The 25,219-nt window shown below is 38.9% G+C and overlaps 1 protein-coding gene across 1 annotated transcript; it reads right to left on the bottom strand.

The window, feature by feature from the left end:
* On the bottom strand, positions 1–24,521 carry LOC134799996 (condensin complex subunit 3). The gene is made up of 28 exons (XM_063772432.1): positions 24,254–24,521; positions 23,157–23,327; positions 21,917–22,042; positions 21,178–21,326; positions 20,302–20,461; positions 19,245–19,426; positions 18,513–18,707; positions 17,823–17,980; positions 16,764–16,954; positions 15,926–16,024; positions 15,500–15,571; positions 15,093–15,221; positions 14,269–14,382; positions 12,606–12,774; positions 12,262–12,344; positions 10,592–10,709; positions 8,160–8,245; positions 7,843–7,962; positions 6,874–7,041; positions 6,364–6,460; positions 5,712–5,786; positions 5,324–5,437; positions 4,517–4,657; positions 3,882–4,181; positions 2,864–3,121; positions 2,058–2,188; positions 525–622; positions 1–258 (listed from the first exon to the last, which is right to left on the bottom strand). The coding sequence occupies exons 1-28, from the start codon at positions 24,413–24,415 to the stop codon at positions 204–206; spliced, it is 3,921 nt and encodes a 1,306-aa protein (XP_063628502.1). The 5' UTR covers positions 24,416–24,521; the 3' UTR covers positions 1–203.
* Positions 24,522–25,219: the final 698 nt, after the last annotated feature.

Raw genomic sequence — 25,219 nt, 5'->3', positions numbered from 1 at the left:
TTGTGTAAAGGCATTTAATTATAGTACAAACTTACAAATTAAGCGTAAATTCATGAACACTACTGAATATGCTAGAAAAAAGGTCTTACAGCTGTTTCATCATTTCTATTACCCGTTTTTTCTAGCCCATTCGTACTGCAATTAGTTAATTACTGTAGAAATAATTAATAAATTGTTAATTCATTTTGACTTGTTTTGATTCCCTACTTCCGTTTGCCTTTCGGTTTTGTTATCACTTCTTCTGGTTCGGAATCGGACCTGCAAAAATATTTTTACGTGGGAAATTTTGCTAACCAATTTAGAGGAACACTGTTAATGAAGCAAAAAGAAAAACATAACCGTTTTTTTTTTTAATTAAAGAGAATAAGCGGTGTTATTTTTAAATTATTTGCACGTTTGTGTTAGTTTTTCAAAAGGTTTTTAACGAAGTTAGTTTTAACCCAACTGTTTTAGTAATCTCATGAGTTAATAGCGTGACGTTTTGTCTACACAGTATAGACATAAATAAAGAAGTAAGTACTTACATATCGCTTCCTTCAGGCGTCTCAGGTATGGTGACATTTCCCTTGGAATCGCGTCTGCTATCGGCCAGTTCGCTGCTGTCGTTAAGCAGAGATTGTTGCTAAAGAAGGAATAAAAAGATTATTAATAAAGTTAAATATGTTCATTGCTGCTAGGTTGCGCCTACCATGGCCACAAGGTTAAAGCCTGACCAGGAATATACGATCACGCGCCATGTTGCGGAATTTCACTGGAACGAATTTTTTCATTACTATGAAGTAGTTGAACAAATTAAATTATTTTTCAGAAAATATTTTAATTTGTTTTTTATCAAGTAGAAACACTACTATATAAATTATAAACTGAAATAAATGTCATATACTAAGAAAAAGTGACCAAGGCCTCCAGTGCCCCAGGCTGGAATCGAACCAGCGTCCTCTGCTATCGCGGCAGGTGCCTGAACCAGTATAGTATTCAGTAGGAAGTGCATATACTTGGAAAATTTGACTAATGTCGCTGTGGCCCGGTGGCCGAGTGGTTCAGGCACCTGCCGCGATAGCAGAGGACGCTGGTTCGATTCCAGCCTGGGGCACTGGAGGCCTTGGTCACTTTTTCTTAGTATATGACATTTATTTCAGTTTACGAATTTTTTCATACTATACTGAACTGTCATCCTATAGATGAGAATAACAGCGCCCTCTTGACAATGATCATATATTACTGGTCAGGCTTTATATAGTTTTTGTTAGTGAAGATCCAAAAAAGAACCAGATCAATGGACAGTAACATCAATTAAGAGCACACTAATATCAGAAAACAAATTATATTAAAAAAAATCCCTTAGTTGCCTTCAGGGTATGGCTAAGGCAACAAGTCTTTCATGATTGCCACTGAGGCCGAGACACCTCGTAAAGAAATTGCCGAGCGAAGCAACTCGTTTTCCAAAGACATGACTGAGCATAACGCAGGCGCGGCCTCAATGCCTTAAACGAGGAACGGCTTCGCGACGAATTTTCCTCGCAAAGCGGCTCGCTATGTATGTATGTGTGTATGTGTATGTATGTGTATGTATGTGTATGTATGTGTATGTATGTGTATGTACTTAGATACTTATTCACACTCCTATAACTATACACTTAGACACTTATTCACACTTCTATAACTATGAGTACCGTTTCATAAATCTTTTAAATATATGTTAAAACTCGCTTTTCTTATCCTTCAAATTGTTTATACTTATCTGTAATATAATTCTGTTACTTACTAGTTTAATTCCTTAATTCTTTAACTGAGAAATTTTTGGTAATCGTTTCTGTGTCAGCCTACGATACAGGCCTAGCCTAGTGTAGGGGTCACAGGTAATTTTTGAGTTCCATTTTTTTGTATTGTGCAGTGTCAGTAATCATGTATATAAATATGTATAACAAGTGATATTCAGTTGTAACTGTGAAAAGCACTGTATAATTACTTAAAATTGTTAATTGAACTGAATTGAAATAATTTTTATTATTTTTTTATGTGGACTCGGCTATTAATTCAGGTTAACTTTAACTTACAAGCTCATTGTCGTAGACGATAGTGTGTAGTTCAGTCTCGTCGGCCGAGTCGTCGTCGGGCGGGAAGCTGCCCGCGCTGCTGCGAGAGCTCGTGGAAGCTCGAGTTTGAGGTCTACTGGTGGTTTTAGTTACTGTCGATAAGGAAACAGAATAGTTTGAACGTGTACTGTATTGGAAGGGATAAATGTTGCATTGGAACGAGTTATACAGTTTAATTTTTATATTCATATGCAAGGATCGTGTGCGATGGCGGGTCTATCACCTTATGGCTTAAACCGCAAATGGGGCATTATCTATGAAAAAGGACCTTATTGTCGATTGCGCTTACGCCGCACAGCATTGTATTTATATCGGAGCATCGTTAATAATGGCGTACCTTTTCATAGATAACGTCACAAACAATATACCCCCTTCTCTATAAAATATGGGGTATATTTTATAGGGAAGGGGTAATTGTCAGTAATATGTGTCAGATAAGTGTTAGTCAGGTGGACCATTATTCAATGTTAAAATGTACTGAGAGCTTCGTCTATACATATATATTCCGTCACTGATTATTGCAGTTAAGTGTACCAAAATATTAACCCGCGTTTACTCTCCTGCCTTCTTCCCCTTCGTTTTTCCCTTAACCCCCTCCTTCTTGCCCTTCCCTCTCCCCTTGGCCGGTACACTCTCACTGCTCTTCCTACTGGCAACTTTAGAATCAGAGTCCGTGCTGAAACTGGACTGCAGGCCCCTGGACTTGCGGACGGTAATGTTGGAGGTGTCTTTGACTGTATACCTCATTAATCTACAAGTTTACTGACCTGCTTTCTTACCCTTCGCCTTCCCCTTAACCTCCTTCTTGCCCTTCCCTCTCCCCTTGGCCGATACATTCTCACTGCTCTTCCTACTGGCAACTTTAGAATCCGAGTCCGTGCTGGAACTGGACTGGAGGCCCCTGGACTTGCGGACGGTAATGTTGGAGGTGTCGATGTCTTTGAGAGGCGGGGTTGGGGACTTCGGCGGCGGTGAGGAGGATTTAGGAGGCGCTTTCTTCGATTTGGTTGCTTTGGCTTTTTGTGCTGCAAATAAGAATTTTCGTTATTTATACAGCCAGCCAGCCACATCGCCAGCAACATGCTAAAGAGGCCCACTGATTAACAGTCCGCCGGACGGTATCGGCCTGTCAGTTGTTCGGAACTGTCAAAACTTTGTTCTAACTGACAGTGACTGACTTAATCAGTGGGCCCCTTAAGATGGGGCCATTTCGTGTCACTTTATTTTTCACTATGTTCTTTCTATGTATGTCTTTTATCTGTGTGTTTACGAATAAAATACTATTTTACGAGTATTCTATTCTATTCTATACATAAACAAAATCACGAGCGATTACGAGCGTAGCCGATAACACGTGTTTTCCGCTTTGTAGCGAAAAGTGAATGTGTTAATAAGAAGTTTGATAAGAGTTGAATGACAAATATTTTTAACTAACTTGCACTTCGATCGATTTCCGTCGACCACAACTAGAGTGAGGTAAATGTCATAAACATTTATTATTAAATATATATTTCCCGTCAGGTGACAACGATTCTCACTCCAAAGAAACCCACGCGGTAACCCCATTTATAGGTGCAACGCTTAGAGCTGATCTCTGATGAAGCATATTACATTTGATCTTAATGGTAGTATTCCACCTGTGCAATCTCTTTGTCCAATGTGTATTTTGTCTCATATTTTGCTTAATGAGAGAGTGAGGTGCAATGACATTGGACCAAGATATTACACAGATGGAATACCACCCTAAGGCACTCCTGCTAAGACTCATTTTGGGAAAGCACTTACCTCTGTCAACATCCGCTACTGATCTCTGAGACCTGCTCCTCTTAATACCACCCTTTTCGGTTTCTTCTGAAGTCTCCTTTGTTTTCTTGCCTTTGCCTTTTACGTTTTCTGTTTCTTCCGAAGTATCCTTATTCTTCTTGCCTTTGCCTTTTATGTTTTCTGTTTCTTCCGAACTTTCCATACTCTTCTTGCCTTTGCCTTTTCTGTTTTCTGTGTCGTCCGACACTTCCTTGGTTTTCTTGTCCTTTGCTTTGCTAGTTTCTGAGCCTTGTCTAGTTATAGAAAGTTTCTTCTTTTTGCCTAAATAGAAAATACAACTTACGTAATTTACACTAGCTAATTGCAATAATATACTTGTATATATATACCTCTATCTATAGCTATTTAAATTACCTTCAATAACTAGTGAAAACTTAATATAAATGCAGAAATTACTAAACTAAAAAGGCAATACCTACATCTTAAGTTGCAAATACCTAAAAAAATACTATTGAGACTTTCAAAAGTAATTTATGTACATAACCTCTGCAAAGCTTAGGGCCAGTTGTTAATCTACAAAAGTCGACCAAAAATCGACTCAGTACCATTAAATACAAAGTTGAATATTAAATAACATAATTTAAGAATCCCATTACCTTTAGTAACCTTGGCCTTCTTGATTGGTGAGACTCCGCTGCTGTCGCTGTCCCCGGCGCCTGGTGTGGGCTGCGAGTCGGGAACGGAATCGGGGGAGTTGTCTTCAGCCATGGGAGTGGGTTCCGTAGTTTCCGTACTTTCTGTATCAAATATGAACAGTGTGGTTAATATTATTTAAATTTGTAAAACTTTTTTACTAAAATTAAATAATTGGCGCGGTCGGTAGGATCTGACTTTCCGAATCGAATTATGTTCGTTTTCTGACGGCGCCTAACATTTCGCTATATACGTATGCGTATACTACTATGTACGTGTACGTATGCGTGTACTATTCTACGCATATACTTTATCTCTTCTCTTTTTATCTATGCTGCGGAATACAACACGAATATTTGGGCAAAGATCGCGAAGGTTGAAGACCCTAATCACAAAATAAAAAATATTAATTCGGCGTAAAAACATACATTAGGTACCTACAACAGCAAATTAAATAACCAAACGTACACCAAATAGGATGCCGATGCCGCTCAGCATAAGCAGTGTCTGTAAGACACGGCGCTGGTTCTCAGGGCAATAAATGTTTAATTACACAAACGGGTCTACCGCGATATAATTTCATTGTTTTTACCTTTAATTCCGACGTTTCAGCTGAGTTACACCAGAACAATATACATAAAATATAAATAAATGAAATATGTGTACAAAACGCGAGAGTTTAAAGTGTTATATTGCAATAAATGTTATCAATCACAATGTTCAGCCTGCCTGGTAATCGAGTTCCTTAGGTACTGGTGTTAAAAACTCACCTTCAGTTATTTTCGAAATGACTTCGGTTGGAGAAGTCTCGTCTATTTCCACCTCTTCTTCGACTGTGTCGTTAACGACAACGTGGGTGCTTCTGGCCAAAGGTTGGGTTGTTGCTGTCAACATATTGAAATACATTAAATTGTTTTATTCATTACTAGCGGTGCCCCGGCTTTGCACGAGTTAACAAATTATACACCTAAACCTTCTCCAAGAATCACTCTATTGATAAAATCCGTTCAGTAGTTTTTGAGTTTATCGCGAACGAACACACAAACAGACAGACGCGGCGGAGGATTTTGTTTTATAAGGTGTAGTGATCTTAATAAAAGCAGACAACTCTGAATAAATTACTTTTTATTTACTTTCCCACGAGTTTACAGTACTTACGTAAAGAGGTAGTGATACGGCCTCCCATGTTTGCAAATGTGGTGTCATCTGCTTGCATAGTTCCTTCTGTAACACCTGAAAAAGGATAAATGTACAATAGGGTTGTTGACAAATGTTGAATTGTATAACTAAATCTAGTTAAATAGATAGAAAATGGGCAAGTTATCACAATAAATTGGAAACTTAAAAAATATATAGGAATAATAAAATAATACAAGACATCAAACTTAAAAAAAAAAATTGTTTTTCAACTTTAAAATACGAAAAAAATAATGGTACCATTCGATTTCTTACATTTTATTTAAAAAAATATTGTATACCAACAATATACATAAACGCAATTTCACCGACAAAATCGCAATTTCCTTGTTTTGCATACATCGAAACGGCCTCTAACGTTACATCGTGACGTCACGATGTATTGCCATTTTGTTAGAAGCGTTTCGTGAGTAAAGGGCGGGTGCCAGACTTTGACCATCATTTGTGACTTTTGTATTGCTTTAAAACAATGGGTCCCATACAGACATTTGATTCCTAAAACAAACCTGATCGATTGGTACCATTCATAAAAAAATGTCAAATACCCTATTATCATAATTTTCTAGCCTCAGCCGTTATGTGACACACTGTCTTTTATGCGTTATTTACCCACCTGTATTAGACATTTTGTTCATCGTAAGACGTTCAGAGGCCTCTATTGCCCCGAGGTAACGGGTGAGGTTGCGAGTCGACTGTTTGTCTGGCAGTTTCTGTAAAAAGTGAAATTTAAATCATTGTCCCGATGTTTGGTTGTAAAACTGCAGAAACAGTGGTATATTAACATATTCATTGCCAGAACATATCAATTGAACAGAGAACCCGCTAGGCGGGTTCTCTGTTCGTAGGCGCTTTTCGCTACATACGGTTTTTAGTGTGTTATCGGCTACGTTCGTAGCGCGTAGCTCGCGCTGGCACTGAATGTGTTAAAGCAGATGTTTTGACGACATAAAAGTATGGCCGTAGGCAGGGATTCTACCTAGACTTTTCGAAAGATTTATGTAAGGTGTTCGGGACCATAATAATTGGCCAACGTACTCTTTCCGGCTATTTAGTCCTATCTAATGCACACTCCCGCCACTTTTCAGTATGTGAAAATTGACATAAAAATACAAAAAATACTTACGAGACAGAGTTCCTTCAGCATATTCGCCAGCACAGACGCCTGATGCGCGTCTCTGGGAGGGGATAGTAAAGCTAGCATACGACACGCTAGGCCCACTTCGGAGGACGACGGACGCCGGACCAAGTAGCTGCAGAGTAACATCGCCATGGATCCTTGACTGTCAGTCAACTGAAAAATGTACGATTCGGTACGATTAGGCAGCGAAAAAAATCTAGAGGTTTTACGCATTGACGTAAGGTATGTTTAAGCTCTTTTGTTACTAAGTCAAACTACGAATTTTCGAATGATTTATGAAAGCATCAATTATGAATATGAAAGCGAATTAGAATAATTATATTATACGTGCCAATGAGCGTTTTCCAAAAAAAAATTACATTTCATTCATGTCTTCAAAATATTGTCTTTTTGGGCTCATTTTACTCCGAATCATTTGTACATTCACGCCTCATACATGAAAAAATGTGTCCCAAGATTTCCTTTCCAGATCGTCACATTTTTGTATGAATAATTTTTTTATTCGTATGAACGTGACGCACTGGAAAAAAAATTCATACAAAATTTTGGGACACATTTTTTCATGAATGAGGCGTGAATGTACAAATGATTCTGAGTAAAATGAGCACAAGAAGTCAATATTTTGAAGACATGAATGAAATGTAATTTTTTTTTGGAAAAACGCTCCAATATGAACTAAAATGAGGAATAAATATTAATTCCTTAATAAAAAATATCAAACCAGTACGAGGAGAAGAGTAAACGAAATTGTATTGATGGTCCTTCGAACCATATTTAAACCTATGCAGCCCCTTTACACATAACAGCCGTAGGAACCATTAGAAATGCTGTTTTAACTTGGAATTCATTTCGCAAACAGAATTTTCCAATCGCTGAAGCCATAAGGCTACTTATGTACTAAAATTAAAAACGTGTTCTGCTAAAATAAATATCAATTTTTCATTATAATCATACCTCATGATTGATTCTTGTGAGCGACACGATAAACCTGACGACCGCTTCCTGGTCTATCTCTGATAGCGGCGAACTGGATGGAGCGTTTGCAAGAGTTCGCAACGTAGGTAGTGTCGCTTTCTGAAGAAGAAAAAAACATTACGTAAATAATCGAGAGTCCTAAGACCCGTTCGCGACGACACATAATAAAATTAAAAACACGATGTGGAGTGTTAATATGACTCACTAAAGTTAAAAATTGATGTCAAATTATAATATATTTATACGGCAGACTTTTTGTTTCCTGCTATACTGTAAGAATTGTAATTAAAAACTACCTGTATTTGTTCTTGTGCACCGTCAACGTTCGCCGGGAACGTTTGGAAGAAAACCCCAATCGTCTGACGCAGCAAATCTTCCTCGACTAAAAAAAATGGTAGTATACTTAGGGTGGTATTCCACCTATCCAATTTCTTTGCCCAATGTGTATTGCGTCTCACATTTTGCTTTAATGAGAGAGTGACAGGCAATGACATTGGACAGGTGGCATGCCACCCTTATTAAGGGTGGTGGTATCCGCGAATCGAAAAGCGAAGTTTCGTCTATTTGCCTCTCTGTCGCATAATAGTGTGATAAAGAAGGAGGGACGAATCTTCTATTTTCACGGTTATAGCCCGGGGGCCTAGCTAAAATACCAATCGTTTGCGCCGTAGCGAACGAAACGCTAATGCTACTCTGTCGCACTAATATGGAAGAGTGATAGAGAGACAGTATCGTTTCGTTCGCTACAACGCAAACAGGCATCTTGGCTAGACCCTCAGGTTATTTTCGAGTGTTATCGTTCTCTATTTATCTCGGAGTAAATATCTATGGAGTAGAGACGCGCACTAATTTATATCTGAAAAATTCTGTCGTTTTTGGCGCGGGGGACGAGGTAACGCACACAAATAATGTTAACACTAATGCATTTTTAGCACACCAGTTGCACCAGCTGTGGTCACGGAAGACGGAGAGTCTTTCCGTGACCACAGCTGGTGCAACTCAGCTGAAACGTCGGAATTAAAGGTAAAAACAATGAAATTATATCGCGGTAGACCCGTTTGTGTAATTAAATATGTATAAGTAGGCTGTCAAGCCATTTCAATGGTTATCATTTGCTAAAATTAGGACATCCTACTTATTCGATATGCCTAAATGTTGAGGTTTGAACGGTATGGCTGGTGGTCACTAGTCAGATCATGACATGCCGGCGTTTCACGATCTGCTTAGGAATATCACACCTTGAAGTTAGCACGATATGGCTGGTGGTCACTAGGCAGATCATCATCTGCCTAGGAATATCACTCCTTGAGGTTTGTACGATATGGCTGGTGTTCGCTAGGCATCATGACCATCTGTATATTATTCATTATGTTTATATCGATTTTACCGATATTGGTTGTTATGGTGTCCCATCACTAATATTGGTACGGTGATACCAGAGTAATAAATTAAAAGTGCCTATTTATGGAAAGTGACAGCCGTAAATACCTTAAATTAATAAAATATTTGACATGTTAAATAAAAATATATAGCTGGTCAAGCAAATCTTGTCAGTAAAAAAGGCGCGAAATTCAAATTTTCTATGGGACGATATCCCTTCCCGCCTACATTTTTCAAATTTGCCGCCTTTTTCTACTGACAAGATCTGCTTGACCAGCTATATGTAGAAACTAAAGGAAAAATTAATTTTAAAAAAAGAGTCTATCGGTAATTTTACGTTATTTAGGGGTTGTGCACAAATCACGCGAGATGTTTTCGAATACTTTTTGATCCCCCGTCCCCCTTTTCTTTATTCTTATAGATATATTTATTTGATTAAATAGATTAGGTTGATATGAAACTAAGGTGTTATATAAAAATAATGTGTTACATAAATTATATGTGACGTCCCACGGGTAAAGCTACCTTATGGGGGTTGGCGCTTACGCTATTATTAACGCCGCTCCAATATTATTGCGGCGCCATGCGACGTAAGCGCCGGCCGCCATAAGGTACCTTTTTCCATGGAACGTCACATATAACAAAAAGCAACGCAAATAGGGCATATCACTGCAATGTTCTGCCGCCAGAGTGTAGCACTAAGCTAGCTAGTAAATTTTCTCTTTTCTCTTTATCGCTCAAATATGTAATAGTGATAGAGAGGTTAGATAACGAAATTTAAATTTTCTTGTTCCGCGGCGGACCCCCAGATTGTGATGGATTGTGGTAGTCGCGCCCCCTACGCAGAGTTTCGCATAATATTTCCTATTAGAAATTCTACTCGTACCTAATTAATATTTAGAAAGTCTTCTTTAGAATTACCCTAAATTAGATCTAATATCATATCACTGGTATCACTGTCAGATTGACAATGTTTTTTAGTTATTTGCAAAGTTAATGCACTATTTAATAATATTTAGATGTAATAGTACTTACATATGATAAGAAACGTGTTCTTTTTGTAGACTAGACGTTTCCGATCTCATTTTGCACGAGAAAACGCTGCAATTCGGCATTTTCGGCTCCTATCATTCCGCTTAGACTGACGTTTGCTGAATGGCGTATGACGTGTGGCAACTAGTTTTATATAACCTCCTTGACCGGCGGCCGCGATCTTTTTGCAGAGGGGAACGCCTGTTAATGGCCGCTCCATAGATATTTACTCCGAGCTATTTATTACCCTCCAGTAAATTCATCTTAAATTACCTATATTAATAAAATTCATGTATGATCAATATCTATAAATTACCTGTAGCAGGGTTGAACCAAAGCAGCATTAACCGGCTCAGTATAGAGGGTGATTCAATTTGTCCGAGATGCAGTAGGCGACACAGGCCTTCCACTATTACCAGCCTGTATGATGCACACTACAAAAAAAAATGGTTGTCTGTAAAGTCGGTTTACGGACGATAATTTTGCGTGATAACGTCATAAGAAAACATTGATGAAAATTTGCATACTTTGGCCGTAACGTTACCATGGAGATCTGTCCACAACGTGACACGTGCATGCTACCGGTGTTCATCGATTTATAAGACGTTATCACGTCAAAAAACACACAAGTTAATAATACCATGAGACGTTGTGGAAAGTGTAAAAACATGGCTATATTGCTGAAATTTAAAGCCTTTGAATTACGACACATTTAAATTTACTTACTTTAGAATTTGTCGTTTAGACTACTGCAGCGTACAATTTACCTAATCATTTCAACAAAAAAACTAATTTGCGTTCATTGTAACGATGCTATCACACTTGAACGTGTGATCAGACCAGAGCTGGACAAATTTGAACTCTAATACAAAGACAAATGCAAATTAACTTTATTTGCCGATGACACTAGTGGAGTTATATCTTCCGATAGTATGAATGAGCTTAGCGAATTAATAAATGAGACGTTTGCGGCATTCCAGTACTGGTTCAATGTAAATAATTTAAGTCTTAACACTAGGAAAACAAATGTAATGCTGTTCAAAAACAACACAAAAAAAACTGACAAGCTAGAGGTGATCATACTCGTAGATGGAATACCAGTAGATATTGTGGATGTTGTTAAATTTCTTGGTATTCGTATTGATGCTGAACTAAACTGGAAACCGGAGTTAGAGGCAGAAAACACAATCCTATCAGCTTGCTACGCGCTTAGAAGTCTAAGGGAAGAACTCTCGATTGAACAGCTAAAAGTAGTGTACTATGCGCTAGTGGAGTCCAGGCTGAGGTACAGCATCAAACTTTGGGGAAACAGCTTCAAATACAATATAAATAAAGCCATTGTAGTACAAAAAAGAGCAATTCGAACAATAATGCGCATACCACAATGGGTATCTTGCCGTGATCACTTCTCAAGTTTAGTTATCCTGACAGCTCCTTCGTTATACGTGCTCGTTTTATTAACTGACTTTGTGAAAAATATCGCTAACTTTGAGTCTTCTGCGGAGCAGGAGTTGCGCCTTCAATCACGAACAAAAAACATAAAGCACTCTTTCTGCCCTAAACAACAAATAGCAAGGCATTGTGTAAGGTATCAAGCTATCCGGATTTTTAACCAACTACCTACAAATCTAAAAGCCATTACAGATTATAAGATATTTAGTAAGCACTTGAAGATATTTTTATTGAGGGGGTGTTTTTACATGCAGTATTGACGAGATCTTTGCAAATTAAACAGATTTTTACAAAATTATCATGCATGTAACTTTACACTTTTAATAATGACATTTTTATTACTTTATCTGTACTTTTTTTTTTGTTGGTTTAAGTGTGTTTTTGGAATTTTAATTATTGACATGTCCGGTCCCGCTGTTATTGTATAATTTTAATTATGTGCATGTATTAGTTTGTAAGATTTTTCTAACACAATATCATATTGTTATAGAAATAAATAAATGAAATGAAATGAAATGACAATAAGACACTTACTGGACTGTCCATAATTTTCAAAAGTAGCTCGATAACCGTGCTGTGCGCTGGAGACAATGATAGGATGGACTCCGAAATAGAACCTGAAATATAAAAAGGATTAAAAAAAACGACGAAGCGCTTCGAGAAAAGGTAGGTAGAGTCCTAGCGCTTTACTTCGCTCGTCTTGGCAGGGGCACTACCGTGCCTCCAGATGTGATGATTGATATTTTTTAACAATTCGTTGCTAAATGTATTTTTGGCACCTTGTTCGTGGTACTGATGGCCGGTTAGGGCACAAGGGTTCTAGGGTAGCGACAGCTAACTGAAGTAGGAGTACGCAGAAAGAGAAGAAGATATCTTACCGTCCTCGTCTACAGCGTCCAGATACGCCTTCCTCCTACTCTTCGACACGTTTTTGGAGTCTTCCTGTGACTCCTCGTCCTCGAACACTCGCACGCCGTGCACGCACAGCAGGTCCACTATACAGCGTAGTACTGTGAGCACTACACCCTCGTTTGATGTGTCGATCAGCTGTAAGGAGATATCGACTTAATACTAGTAGTTGAAGGTGCATTTTTGAATGAGGTTATGTGAAATGTAATGTGATGGCACCACTGACTTTGATGTGTCTATAGGCTGTTACGGAAAGTTAATTTAAAAAGCAATGGTTTAATATTCAAAGTATACAATAAACAATGTTAAACTACATTATATACGCCATTGACGTGTCTTTAAATTGAAAAACACTTTTTTTAAATCAGTAACAATACTTATGAAAGCAAACGAATGTAAATAATCGTATATGATTCATAATTGTTACATATTTGCCGTGACTCATTTTTCACAAGTGTTTTTCAATAAAAAGACACGTCAAGATTGTTTTACTTTTTTCTAATGCTAAAAAAACGAACTATAGATATTTTTTTTTTAATTCACTTAGTAAAATATCTTTATTAGAAGCAGTCCACGGGATGTCCCGTAAAAAACATCGCCATGGCATTTTATTTCGTGCATTGGAACTTTTTTTTCTGCGGTTAATGCCGAATATTTCTAGGCATATTTTTGACCATTTGTCACAGAAAAAGAAACTCCTATACCTGCAAATCTTGTGAAATTCGCGTTTGTACGGGACACCGGTAGAAAAACAAAATAATTAATGAAAAATAACAATAATAACAGTAACTATACGATGTGACTAACATCAATGGATAATTAACCTAATTACAATAACATAAGGTGTATTTTATGTGTTCGCTAGTTATTAACGATTCGTTTGATTGTTTACTGTATTTATCTAAAATATTGCAACGTGTATAAAAAAAACCTAAATACAAGTAACACAGGTTATTTCAATAAGCGTACAGTTAATCCGCTATACGACGCAAGACTGTGATCAGAGGAGCATATTGACTGGATGCTTGTAGATCTTAAGAGCTGCAAGAGAATATGAACTTAAATACTAGTGTAAGAGGGTTGTTTTTCCACTCTGATAACACTTTCTTATGATGTATCTACAAATTGTATTTACCTATACATTCAGACAAAAAAATATCCACAAATTCATAACATTTTAACCTCCTAAGACCCATATATAAAGTTTTCATTTTTTTTAAGTTGAACCTTATTCTATGAGTAAATTAGAACTAATTTCGTTTGTTATAAAAAGCAATGAAACAAAAGAAATGCTACTTTATTTGGTTCATCAAAGGTTCAAATTATGTTGCACGAATATGTACATTGTAATGTATATTAAGTCTCTGGAGGTTAATATACAAGTACCTATATTATTCCCCTCGGCACACTATAAGTTTAACATTTATGCTTTTAATATTATTTAACCGTTTAACGGGCATAAATTAGAAAGGTGTCAGATTATTCAAAATGGAACCCTATCACTTTGCCATAAAGTTAAAATCATAGTGGGAAATATATTCCCTCTACCTTATAAAGGGTTTTCGGATTTTCTAAGCAAATATAACTCATTTTGGGGCGTATTAATATTTTCATGTTTTAATTAATACTTACATTAGCAAAGAAGAATGCCTTGTTGTCTTTTGCGAAACTCTTGTCCAACATTCCAAAGAGGGCCACTGTCTCTAGGGCAGGCTCCAAAATGTCTGGGTTTTGGAAGATATCCACCTAAAATAGCACAGTAACATGTCACTTTTAATTATAATTATTATACCATAGGCATATTAGGCATATATCTAAGGACGGGCATTACGTTACGTGCAAAAAGAATGGGGCCAGTACACCGGTGTGCCGCACACGAATTCGAGCCAATCGTGCAGTCTAACGCCACAAGGCTATTGGTTGACGAGTTCGCATGACGCGAACCAATAGCGTTGTTGCATTAGACTGCACGATTGGCTCAAAATTCGTCAGTGACATCGCTGAACTAGTACCATTCTTAGTGGTCGTAAGGCCCGTCCTTAAATATATGTCAAGGTATTACACACACAACTTGTCATTGTACGTGGACGTGGCAATTTTTTATTATAAAAAGGCCTATTTAACTAATGTTTTCGCTAAAAAGACTATATTTAATCGTGCCGTTACTAATTAAACTTGTTCCTATTTTCGACACTGCCTCTATTAATCGGCACCTAATCATAATTCATACCAAGACACGCAACAAATAGTATGTTTATATCTATAGACATATTTCCAACTCATTAAGTCTTTAAAGGTCTGAAGCGTGTAAATTTTTTTAAACTTTGTTGTGTCAAGTGTAACGTTCAAAATGGCGAGGCACTTCATCAACGTCTCTGCGTCTTATACTTTATCTCTTACTCTATATTAAGGTATCAAAGGTTAGGATGATTTATAGCTTAAATATACAGACTTACTTCCAACTCGTTGAATATGGTTTGCAGCATGGGTGTAACAGTTTTGAGCTGTGGTGTGTCCAGAGCAGCGTTTAGAATGGTGAGGCACTTGATCAGCGTTTCCGCATCTGATACTTTTTCTTTTATGGTCTGGAACATATTGTCAAGACTAATTAACCAAATGATCATCTTCTTAAAGAGGTCCCAGCTTTTCGCCACGGCTCATGGAAACAAGGGATCCGCTCTACAAATAACCCCAAGATTTGTCGTAGGCTCTAGTTTTTACGAAAGCGACTGTCATCTAACCTTCTATCGCAGAGGGGAAACTGAGCTTTATAGTGAGATTGGTCCGGTTTCACAGTTGCAATTGACTCGGTTTTGATTTGTGGGCGGGTAGAGGATATATATTATAGTCATTGTGTACTTACAGGAATGTGTACCGGCGGTGGCGGCGCGGCCTGCACCTCTAGCTCCTCCAGTTGCTTCTGAATCTCTGCCACCTACACAATGTTTAACAGTCATAACTTAGTTTTGACACTAGTAAAAAAAATACCCTACCTACCGTAACGTTCGCGTCCCAACGCAATCTAGTTAAAAGGTTTTAATAAAGGTTATAATTCTTCTTTGAGTTTGCGTGTCTAGTAGATTAATTACCTATTGTTTAAAATTAGGTATAACCATCAGATTCAGAGAACCTTTGTTCAGAGCTTACATATTGTTTTAGTTTAATTTAACGAAACCATTATAGACGATGTTATAAAAGTTATTTATACGTAAAACAAAAAAGAAGTAAAATAGCCAAAGAAAAGTTAAATAATATGCTCAAAAAAATAATAAAATGAAAAACTCTGTACCTTAGCTTTGCACTCGGCAGCGAGCGCGTAGTTTTCCTCCCTAACCGCATCCTCCTGCGCCTCTATTGCTACGTTTAGTGACACGCGCAACCTCGCTCGCTAAAATAAAACATAATAAAAGAGGATAAGAAATTCAAATAAAATGATAATACAAATCATATCAGTAAGAGATGGCGCTTGTATTTTACAGAGTAAGTTACCGTTTGATTAGTTTCAGCGCATCTACTTATAATTTGCGACATAGTAGTCAAGGTACAAATATGGCCGACCATTCTGGCAGATCATCCACCAAGCCGCAGATTGGCCAACATGACCACCAAGCCATCATGGCCAACACAACAAGAAGAAGAAGGAAGAAAGGCCAGCAACCTAAACGCTGGCCCAACAGACCGGGCTGTCGTCACAGCCCGCGACAGATGCCGCCAAAATGGGCCTCGCCCTGTACTGGCCTCCTCATACCCCCAGAAAGGGGGAGTGTAAGATGACACCGCTGCTGGCAGGTCATTCCGTTGCCGGGCGTCAGACCGTCAACATCTGCTCCTGAAGATGCCTCGTAGAGAGCCGACGTTTCGAGTATTGTTCTTTTGGTGGTTGTTTGTTATATTTATTTGCGTATTTATTTTTGCGGTGGGAGGGTGGGAACATTAATTGCATGTAAAAATACGCAAGTAAGTATAACGGGTTAGCACTGATTGACTTTCGCGGATTAGCAAAGTAATATTTTTGTTATGATCCGCATCCGCGGATGTCAAAAAATCTGCACCCGCAACATCCCTGGTGTGGTTCTAAAGGATACCCAACTATTGAGTAATAGGTACCGGTTATTGACCAACTGTACCTTCATCTTCATCTGCTGTGTGTCCGGTTGGGGTAGCGGCGCTGGCGGCGGGGCTTCAGGCTCGGGCGGGTCGCGCAGCGCCGTGATGACGCCGCACACCACCTCCATACGCGGGGACAGCTCGGGGAAAACGAGCTCTAGGGCTGATACTAGTGGACGGATCACGTCTGCACTGAGATGTCCGTAATCGCCTGTTGAAAAAAGTGATGTTTAGAAATGAACCTTAGTAAGTCGTTTTAAGGTTGAATACAGAAGTGTTTCATTAATGACACAGTTAACTTTCTTAAACATTGTTTAAAGAAAACATACTCAAATTTCAATCTTATCATTAACAAGTTAAGGTCGAAAGTTTACTGATGAGCACGTTGATTATAAGGTTTTGTAGCGCAGCGCGGCCTGGCGGGCCCGTGTTTTACACTCACAGCATGCAGCGTAGTTCAGAGAAGAACATATTGGCGCTTGCTACTTACTTTACGAGTTTCAGGAAGACTCAAAATTGGACCTTATCAATAGAACATTAAGGTCGAAAGTTTATCGGTGAGTACGTCGGTTACGAGATTCTGTAGCGCAGCGCGGTCTGTGATACACTCGCAGTATGTAAGACATATTAGCGCTTGCTAATTTACCTAACGAGTGTCAGGAAGACTCAAAATTGAACTTTATCAATGAAACATTAAGGTCGAAAATTTACCGGTGAGAACGTCGGTTATAAGGTTCTGTAGCGCAGCGCGGTCTGGCGGATCCGTGTCATACACTCTCAGCATGCAGCCTAGTTCGTGTAGGACATATTGGTGGGTGCTAACTTAAATTTCGAAGCAGTCAGGGAGACTCAAAATTGAACCTTATCAATGAAACATTAAGGTCGAAAGTTTACCCGTGAGAACGTCGGTTATAAGGTTTTGTAGCGCAGCGCGGCCTGGCGGGTCCGTGTCATACACTCGCAGCATGCATCCTAGTTCATGTAGGACATATCGGATTGGCGATTGCTACTTACCTTACGAGTGTCAAGGAGATTCAAAATTGAACCTTATCAATGAAAGATTAGGGTCGAAAGTTTACCCGTGAGTACGTCGGTTATAAGGTTCTGTAGCGCAGCGCGGCCTGGCGGGTCCGTGTCATACACTCTCAGCATACAGCCTAGTTCGTGTAGGACATATTGGCGCGTGCTGAAGCTCACGGGGTCGTCTGCTTCCGACGGGCAAGGGGACTCCACGATACTGTAAAAAAATGGTATTATAAATAAAGACGCAAACAGAATAATGTAGACAAATGGGACAGGAAGGTACGATTCACAGCTTTTAGCAGGAATTTTAAGCTACATTTAGGATTTTTTACCGACACCATATGATGTCACTGGGCACTAATCTAATACCTTTAAACGAGCAATTCTTGTTTATTTATATATATATATTTCGGGGATCTCGGAAACGGCTCTAACGATTTCGATGAAATTTGCTATATGGGGGTTTTCGGGGGCGATAAATCGATCTAGCTGTCTTATCTCTGGGAAAACGCGCAATTTTGAGTTTTTATATGTTTTCCGAGCAAATCTATTAGATGTTATACGGGATAATAGATGCTAAACGAATTATAATAATAGCAAGTTATTTGTGACGTTCTCAATCAAAAGTTACCTTTGTCGCTTACCATAAGGACGCTCTGACAGGTTATTTGTATAAAGATACCACCAAATTTTATGGTAAGTCACAAAGTACCACTTTTGATTGAGAACGTCATATTTATACTCACGCTCTAATATACCCGATGAGCACGACCAGATCAGGCAGCACCATCTCCAGAGTTTCGTCATCGTCAGTTTTCTGCAGATGCTCGGCCAGATACCTCCAGTACCAGGCTGTTTCTTTGTTTAGCTTCTCCGCGGGTATTAGGCGGAGGGACTTCTCCGTGGGCAGCCATAACAGGAGCTCGGAGATTGGTAGACGCCTGGTGTGTTTTCAATAAATGTATACTCATTCTCATTACATTCTATTTCTGGGCATTTTCACTTAACTGTGCACCTTTAACGGCCGGTTAGCAATCGTTACAAAACTGACGGTCAATGTCAAATCCCTTACATACATTTTGTCAGGAATGTAACGGTTAGATGTTACTGAAACACGAGTTAAGTCGCGCTTTAAGGTGCAAGTTAAAATGCCCTTCTACGAGTCGAATAACCTCTTTAAATTTGTCGCTCTTTTTTCAGTGGCAGAAATGGTTGCCTAGACAAGAATTCATCAATCCACTTACAATTATGTCTTAACCTTTTGTCTTCGTTAGATTTTCTATTTTATTTTAAAAGAATTAGCATTATAACAGGTACGCGTATCATTGACAGTATTAAAAAAAGTAGGTTTTCATACGACAGTGCCGCAAGAGTTCGGCTTTAATAAAAAATATATAAATCAACATTCGTATGATCATTTCACAACTATGCTGGATTGGAATTGGGGTTTTTATTTATTTCATTTCAAACAAACTTACTTGAACAACGATTCCAGCAGTTTCCCAGCAACATACTGAGAATCCTTAGCATCCTGCGCGTTGTCCAAACGTATAGCCTTCAGTAGATCGATGATGTTGCCTTTGAACGTGCTCAGCCAACCGGGGATGAGGATCTCTTCCACCACGCGGCGGACGCGGGTGCTTCGCTCAGAAAGACCAACCTGAGCAAGGAAAAAAAGGCTTAACAGATATTAGCAGGGGTGCGAAACTTCTCTCTTCGGGCAAACTCGGCTCCGTTCGGCTCAGCATTACTCCGGGCAATTATTAGGGTTGACACAACTTGATGTCCCTTTGCGTGCACGACCACAGATAAGATAAGGGCTTGAATTTTGACAACCCTAAATAGCCGAAAGAGATAGTGCCATATATTAGAAAGGGACAGCATGATTCGACCCTGAACCGCTGTCAAACTTCGGTTTTGTAGGAAGTTTCCTTTCTGTACGGTAATACTATTATTTATTCTGTGATATTATATTAGATTAAGAATTAAATTTGATTGCCATCTATAGAATAAAAAAAACTATTTTAACAATTACAGTTTTATTTTTCATCATCATCATATCAGCCGACGGCCGTCTGCAGAACATAAGCCGCTCCCAAGGAAATTTAAAGCAAACAGTCGTGTGACGGCCTCGTCCAACGATTTCTCGCGATCTTGACTAGATTCCTGTCATCTTGTAGAGGCCCTTCTCAGGCTGCGTCCTCCGATTCTCAAGAACGTGCCCAACCCACTGCTATCTAATTCTAGCAACTTTAGGGTTGATGATGATGATGATGATGATCCTTCCGGCCGATTTCGACCAAGGCGACCACTTCGACTCCTAATTAGCTCGGCGCTCGTGCGCCCGAATATGACTGACGTAGCCGATCTTTAAGGTGAACCCCCGCGCACATTGAGGGCACGTGAGAACACCAGCCACATAGTGGTAGTGAATGGAAGCAGGCTGGCGTTACTTTAGGGTTACCTCAACGGCGGATAAGCAATTCTAATTCGATTTAACTTTTAGGTTCTGTAAAAGAGATATTCACTAGGTACCTTGAGTGTGAACACTCTCTGCCGCACTCTGAGCTGAGTGACATTAACGTTGGCGATGTACAGGAAGGCGGCGCGACGCACCGCCTCGTCCACGTCGCACAAGCGCTCGAGCACGTACGGCACGTTGCGGGTGCATTTCGCTATTTGCGATACTATTGCTCTGCAAACAAAAACGGTTAGTAAGAAGTTGTTGTAGTTAATTATGGCATGGTTTAAGGTCTTGTTACTAAAATAGATGACATGGTTCCTAAGAAGAGATCGTCGTATGTCTTATAGTTTCAGATTTTCCCATACTGACCGATCTAAATGGGCCAACCTGTATATTTCCCACAGACGGCACTTCAAACATGTGTTCTATTTTCGATGAGTAAGACTGACAATCGATTGTCATTTTTGAAATGTCAGCCTGGTAAAGGGTTAACAATCTGCTCAGTAAATAAAAATAAAATCTAACCTTTTTTTCCCCGCCCCTGCCTGGGCAAGAGGGGAAAACACCATTAGATATTGTCCTAAACCTTAGTTCACTATCATCTACTAGAAAACCAGTGCGCAACGCAAAATTAAGGGTTACGAGGGAATTATGAATCAATATAAAGATATACCCCCTTATTCATAAAACTTTACGGGCCTGATTTAGTTAATGTTTTTTCCCTTTCTTACAAATACATAAGTCAAAATGACAGATAAAGACAAACGATTATTAGCTAATTGAGGTTTGTAGCGCGTTAATGAGTAAGGGGGATAACCTTTACTTCTTTGCATAAACAGTAAAGAGGTACAAGTACCTATAATACCACAAGGTGCGTCCAGATCTAATGAAGACGTGTGCGAGCGGCGCATTCTCTAGATCTGGACGCACCTTTGCATGTCACATACCTCCTGACTGAAGCGCTAGGATCGCAGCTCATGTGGAATTTGTAAGCCCTTGTGACTACATCTTCTGCGTCCATCGGGTCCTGCAGACGCTGTAACGCGAGCGCCGCTCGGCATCGCACGGCGCCGCGGGTGTCTTGGAGTCTTTGCATCTGTTTAATGATAAACATAAAATGAAGAACTATGTTAACGAAATAATGACAATTTAGGGCTATCTCAATAATTTATAGAATATCTTTATTAATTTCGCAAAGCAGCTCGGTCTGTGAAGACGAGATTAGAAAGAAGTCTGGTATAAGAGTGTCATGATTTGGGCAGCTTGAGGGTGGTAAAATATGGTGGAGATGCACGGAAAAATGAAGCATAAGAAGACCCATAAAAGGTTGATGAATCATTTGGTACGGTCGGTACCCCAACTTAAGTACCCATGTCGCCATACTTCTTCTTCTTCGTTACACTCTTGACAGAGTGGTTGTGGCCATTATGTAGACTTTTGAGCGACTCGTTTAACGACACGTCGCCATTCCTCCCGTAGAGCTGCTTTCCGTGAGCATTAGCTTACTGTGGCAGACACACTGGCTTTGATTTGGTCGGTCCATCTCATTGGCGATCTTCCTCTAGCCCTGTCACCTCCCACTCTTCCTTGCACAACTAGACGTTCTATGGATGGAAGTTGCCATACTATTGTATAGAAAAGTGGATACTTATGTTAGGGAACCGGCTGCTGCGGCTGTGTATTTACCTGTGACTGGAGTAACTTGGTGCAGAGGTCTTCGTCCAGCGAAGCATCTTCACCGAGTGCTGACAGCACAGCCTCCAGCAGCTGGCTGGCGCGGTATCTGACTGACTGGCCAGACACACATTGACACTGAAAAATGGGTTATTTTATAATTATAAGCTGGTTCAACGTTTAGGTCTCGCAAATGGAGGTAAATTCATCTAATACGTTTAAACGAGCAATTCTTGTTATTTTTTTATAGATTTCGGGGATCTCGGAAACGGCTCCCAGATATTAAATAGTAATAGGTGAACCAAAAGAAAAAAAAGGTATAAAATCATTCTCTACCTGTTGGCCTATCTATCTTTTGTTTATTAAAAACATGTGAAAGTATTAAGTTGAAATTAATACCAATTTCTTAAGTCTGCCCTAAATCTCTCTTAGTCTCTTAGTCTGTCTGTTAGCTATGATAAAATCAAACTTCTAAATCAGCGCAATCAAAAGACATGGCTATTTATTCAGCACATTTCATACAAAAACTAAAGTATTGGAAAAAGTTAATGAGTAATGACATGTGCCCTATTAAAGGGCACAGTATGTCATTAACTTAAGAAACATGAAGTGTGGCAAGAACCAATGACTTACACAAGGGAAAGTCAGAAGAAATCAAAGGACAAAGATTCTTAGGCCAAGTTAGAGTGGCATACCCAAGGCTCGGTACCAGTTTTTTCGACATACAAAAAAAAGCGGTATTATTACGTTCATTTTCGTTCTTCAGTTTATTATTTCATTTTTAATGGGACTATCTAATTATACGAAGTTGTTACTAAAATATATGATATGATTCAGTCCCACGTAAAGAGCATAAAATAATTAAAAATATTGGGCTACTTCGGGTTTAAAATAAGTTTTGACAAAAATTTCATTTTTGGTACAAGCTTTTATCGCTGACTGTACTTTACTTACGACAGACAACTAATACTCATCGAGACAATTCTTAAAACCCCTAACACAATTAGGTTGCGTTGTTTCATCACAGAGTTCCTATGGCCACCTCCTGTCTACATCATCAGATCAGCTAGATGTTACCATAATATTACATTGTCATCCGATTTATACATGCATACAAAATTTCAGCTCAATCGGAAACCGGGAAGTGGATCAAATTTGATTACAGACCGACAGACAACGGGACAGGTGAAAATAAATAAAAGCTTGTAAAAAAACCGGTTCCGAGCCCTAGGCATACCTAACTCATACTTACATCAAAAATAATATTGATGATAAACATCAGGAACTCCTCCTCATCATCCAGGGTTGTGCAGAAGGTGGCCACAAACTTGATGACCCGGTCCACATTAGGACTGGTGTCTCCGAAAGTAAACAAGTACATCAAAGCATTCTTGAAACTCTCTCTGAAGACTTGCTCTTCCATCTGCAAAATGTCCACCATTTATGATCAGTACACAAACAGCAACACTCCTAACTGTACATCGGTGGACCTTATTCTTCTTCTTCTTCGTTACACTCTTGACAGAGTGGTTGTGGCCAACATGTAGAGTTTTGAGCGCCTTGTTTAGCGACACGTCGCCATTTCTCCCTTAGAGCTGCTTTCCGTGAGCTTTTACATTTTGGACCTTATTACAAAAGGCATAAGGTCCACCGATGTACAGTTAACAGTGTGAGTGATGGTACAAATACAAGATTTATTTCCATTAATATTTACAATCAATGTACCTAGGTCTTATTATTAATTATGTTAGTCAGAAAAATTGTATGGGCGCAGCTTGGCTGGTTTTAAGCCCATCTGGCGTTAAAGAGGGTAAATTACAATTTGGGTGTGATAGGGGTGTTATTTCACCAGTCCAATTTCTTTGTCCAATGTCATTGCGTCTACTCTCTCATTAAGCCAAATGTGAGATGCAATACACATTGGACAAAGATATTGGACAGATGGAATACCACTATGGAATACTCTCTTCTGAAAGCATGTCAAGCGGTTTATATTGAGTTAATACTTAACCTGCAACCACAAATACTTTCAAACTTAAGCAGATTTCTGATATCATTTCGGGTGGCAGTTTATATTGCAAGTCGTCGGTCAATTGAAACATTTGAAGCAAATTACGATCATGGACAAACATTATCCTGAGTTGCTCTGTAGAGTTAGACCAAGAAAAGTTTGCAACGATTTTGATAGCACACGCAGTGCAAGTGTTATTTTAAACGTCAAACTTCTATGACTTTATGACGTATAAATAACACTTGCACTACGTGTACTATCGAAATCTTTGCAGACTTTTCTTGGTCTAACTCTAACTCATTTCGCTTAAATGTCTACATAATTATTGTTTTACGTACCTTTTTGTAGAGTTTGGTCATCTCCTTAGCATACTTTTTGTGTTGTACAATGTTGTATTGAACGTTTTGAAATATTTGAAACATCGTCGGATCATTTTTCAGATTGGGCTTCGGCTTATTCATATTAACAGTTTGCAGTACGTCTGCGTCCGTTGGCGGCATTTTTGCCAATACAATAATAGTGATGTGTTAACTAATTATAAAACCTTTAAGAAATTAATAAATAATAAAGAAAAGACTCAAATTTACTAAACACTCTTGAGAACGACCGTTGTTTGTTGTGATATTTTTGAAATTTGGCTTGACATTTGCTTTGTTATTGCCATGTAAAAAAATTATAAAGCTTGACCACACTTGTCACGTTGGTATAGAGGGCTCTATAGATTTAACAATTTATCCCGTACTACATAGGTAAAGCCTGACCAGCTCCTAGTGAGTATTATATTCTTCGCTGACCAGGAATAATATATGATCATTGTCAAGGGCACTGTTTCTCTCGTGTCATTCTCATGTATAAGGTTTAGTAAAGTATATTGTAAAATTAGTTCCAGTGAAATTCCGCAACATGGCGCGTGATAGTATATTCCTGGTCAGGCTTTATAATACTGTAGGTTCAAGGTCACGCTGAGCTTGATCAACGGCACATTACAAATTTAGTTGCCAACTACTTGCTCACAAACTACTAAGAAGATACTACGTATGTTACTACACTGTCGGAAACTACCAACGTCCACTGTGTAGTAACGGCTCTGTCGGCTCTAAATTTGATTTATCAGCGGCAACTCGTTTGACAACTTTGTTCTCATTTTAAAGCGCTTCTCACACGTCGCTTAATTCAGTAGCTGATGGCAAAGAGATATCTTTACCTAACGTATTTATCTAGCTGCGTCCCTGTCGTCAGTTAATGGATTAATGAAGGTTAAATATGTTTTACTAACACCACAGAGTGTGATGGAAGTACAGTAA

The sequence above is a fragment of the Cydia splendana genome, chromosome 19 (genome assembly GCF_910591565.1).
Source record: "Cydia splendana chromosome 19, ilCydSple1.2, whole genome shotgun sequence".
Taxonomy (NCBI): Eukaryota; Metazoa; Arthropoda; class Insecta; order Lepidoptera; family Tortricidae; genus Cydia; species Cydia splendana.
Note: the sequence above shows the minus strand (reverse complement) of the source record. Positions and strands in the feature narration are given on the sequence as shown.

What these genes read in the sequence shown, in the direction of transcription:
- LOC134799996 (XM_063772432.1), bottom strand. Translation starts at nt 24,415, where the DNA reads ATGCCGCCAACGGACGCAGACGTACTGCAAACTGTTAATATGAATAAG. An exon ending in TGACCAAACTCTACAAAAAG is followed by an intron (nt 23,328 to 24,253) that starts GTACGTAAAACA and finishes GACATTTTGCAG; the next exon opens with ATGGAAGAGCAAGTCTTCAG. An exon ending in GGACGCTGTAGACGAGGACG is followed by an intron (nt 12,345 to 12,605) that starts GTAAGATATCTT and finishes TTTATATTTCAG; the next exon opens with GTTCTATTTCGGAGTCCATC.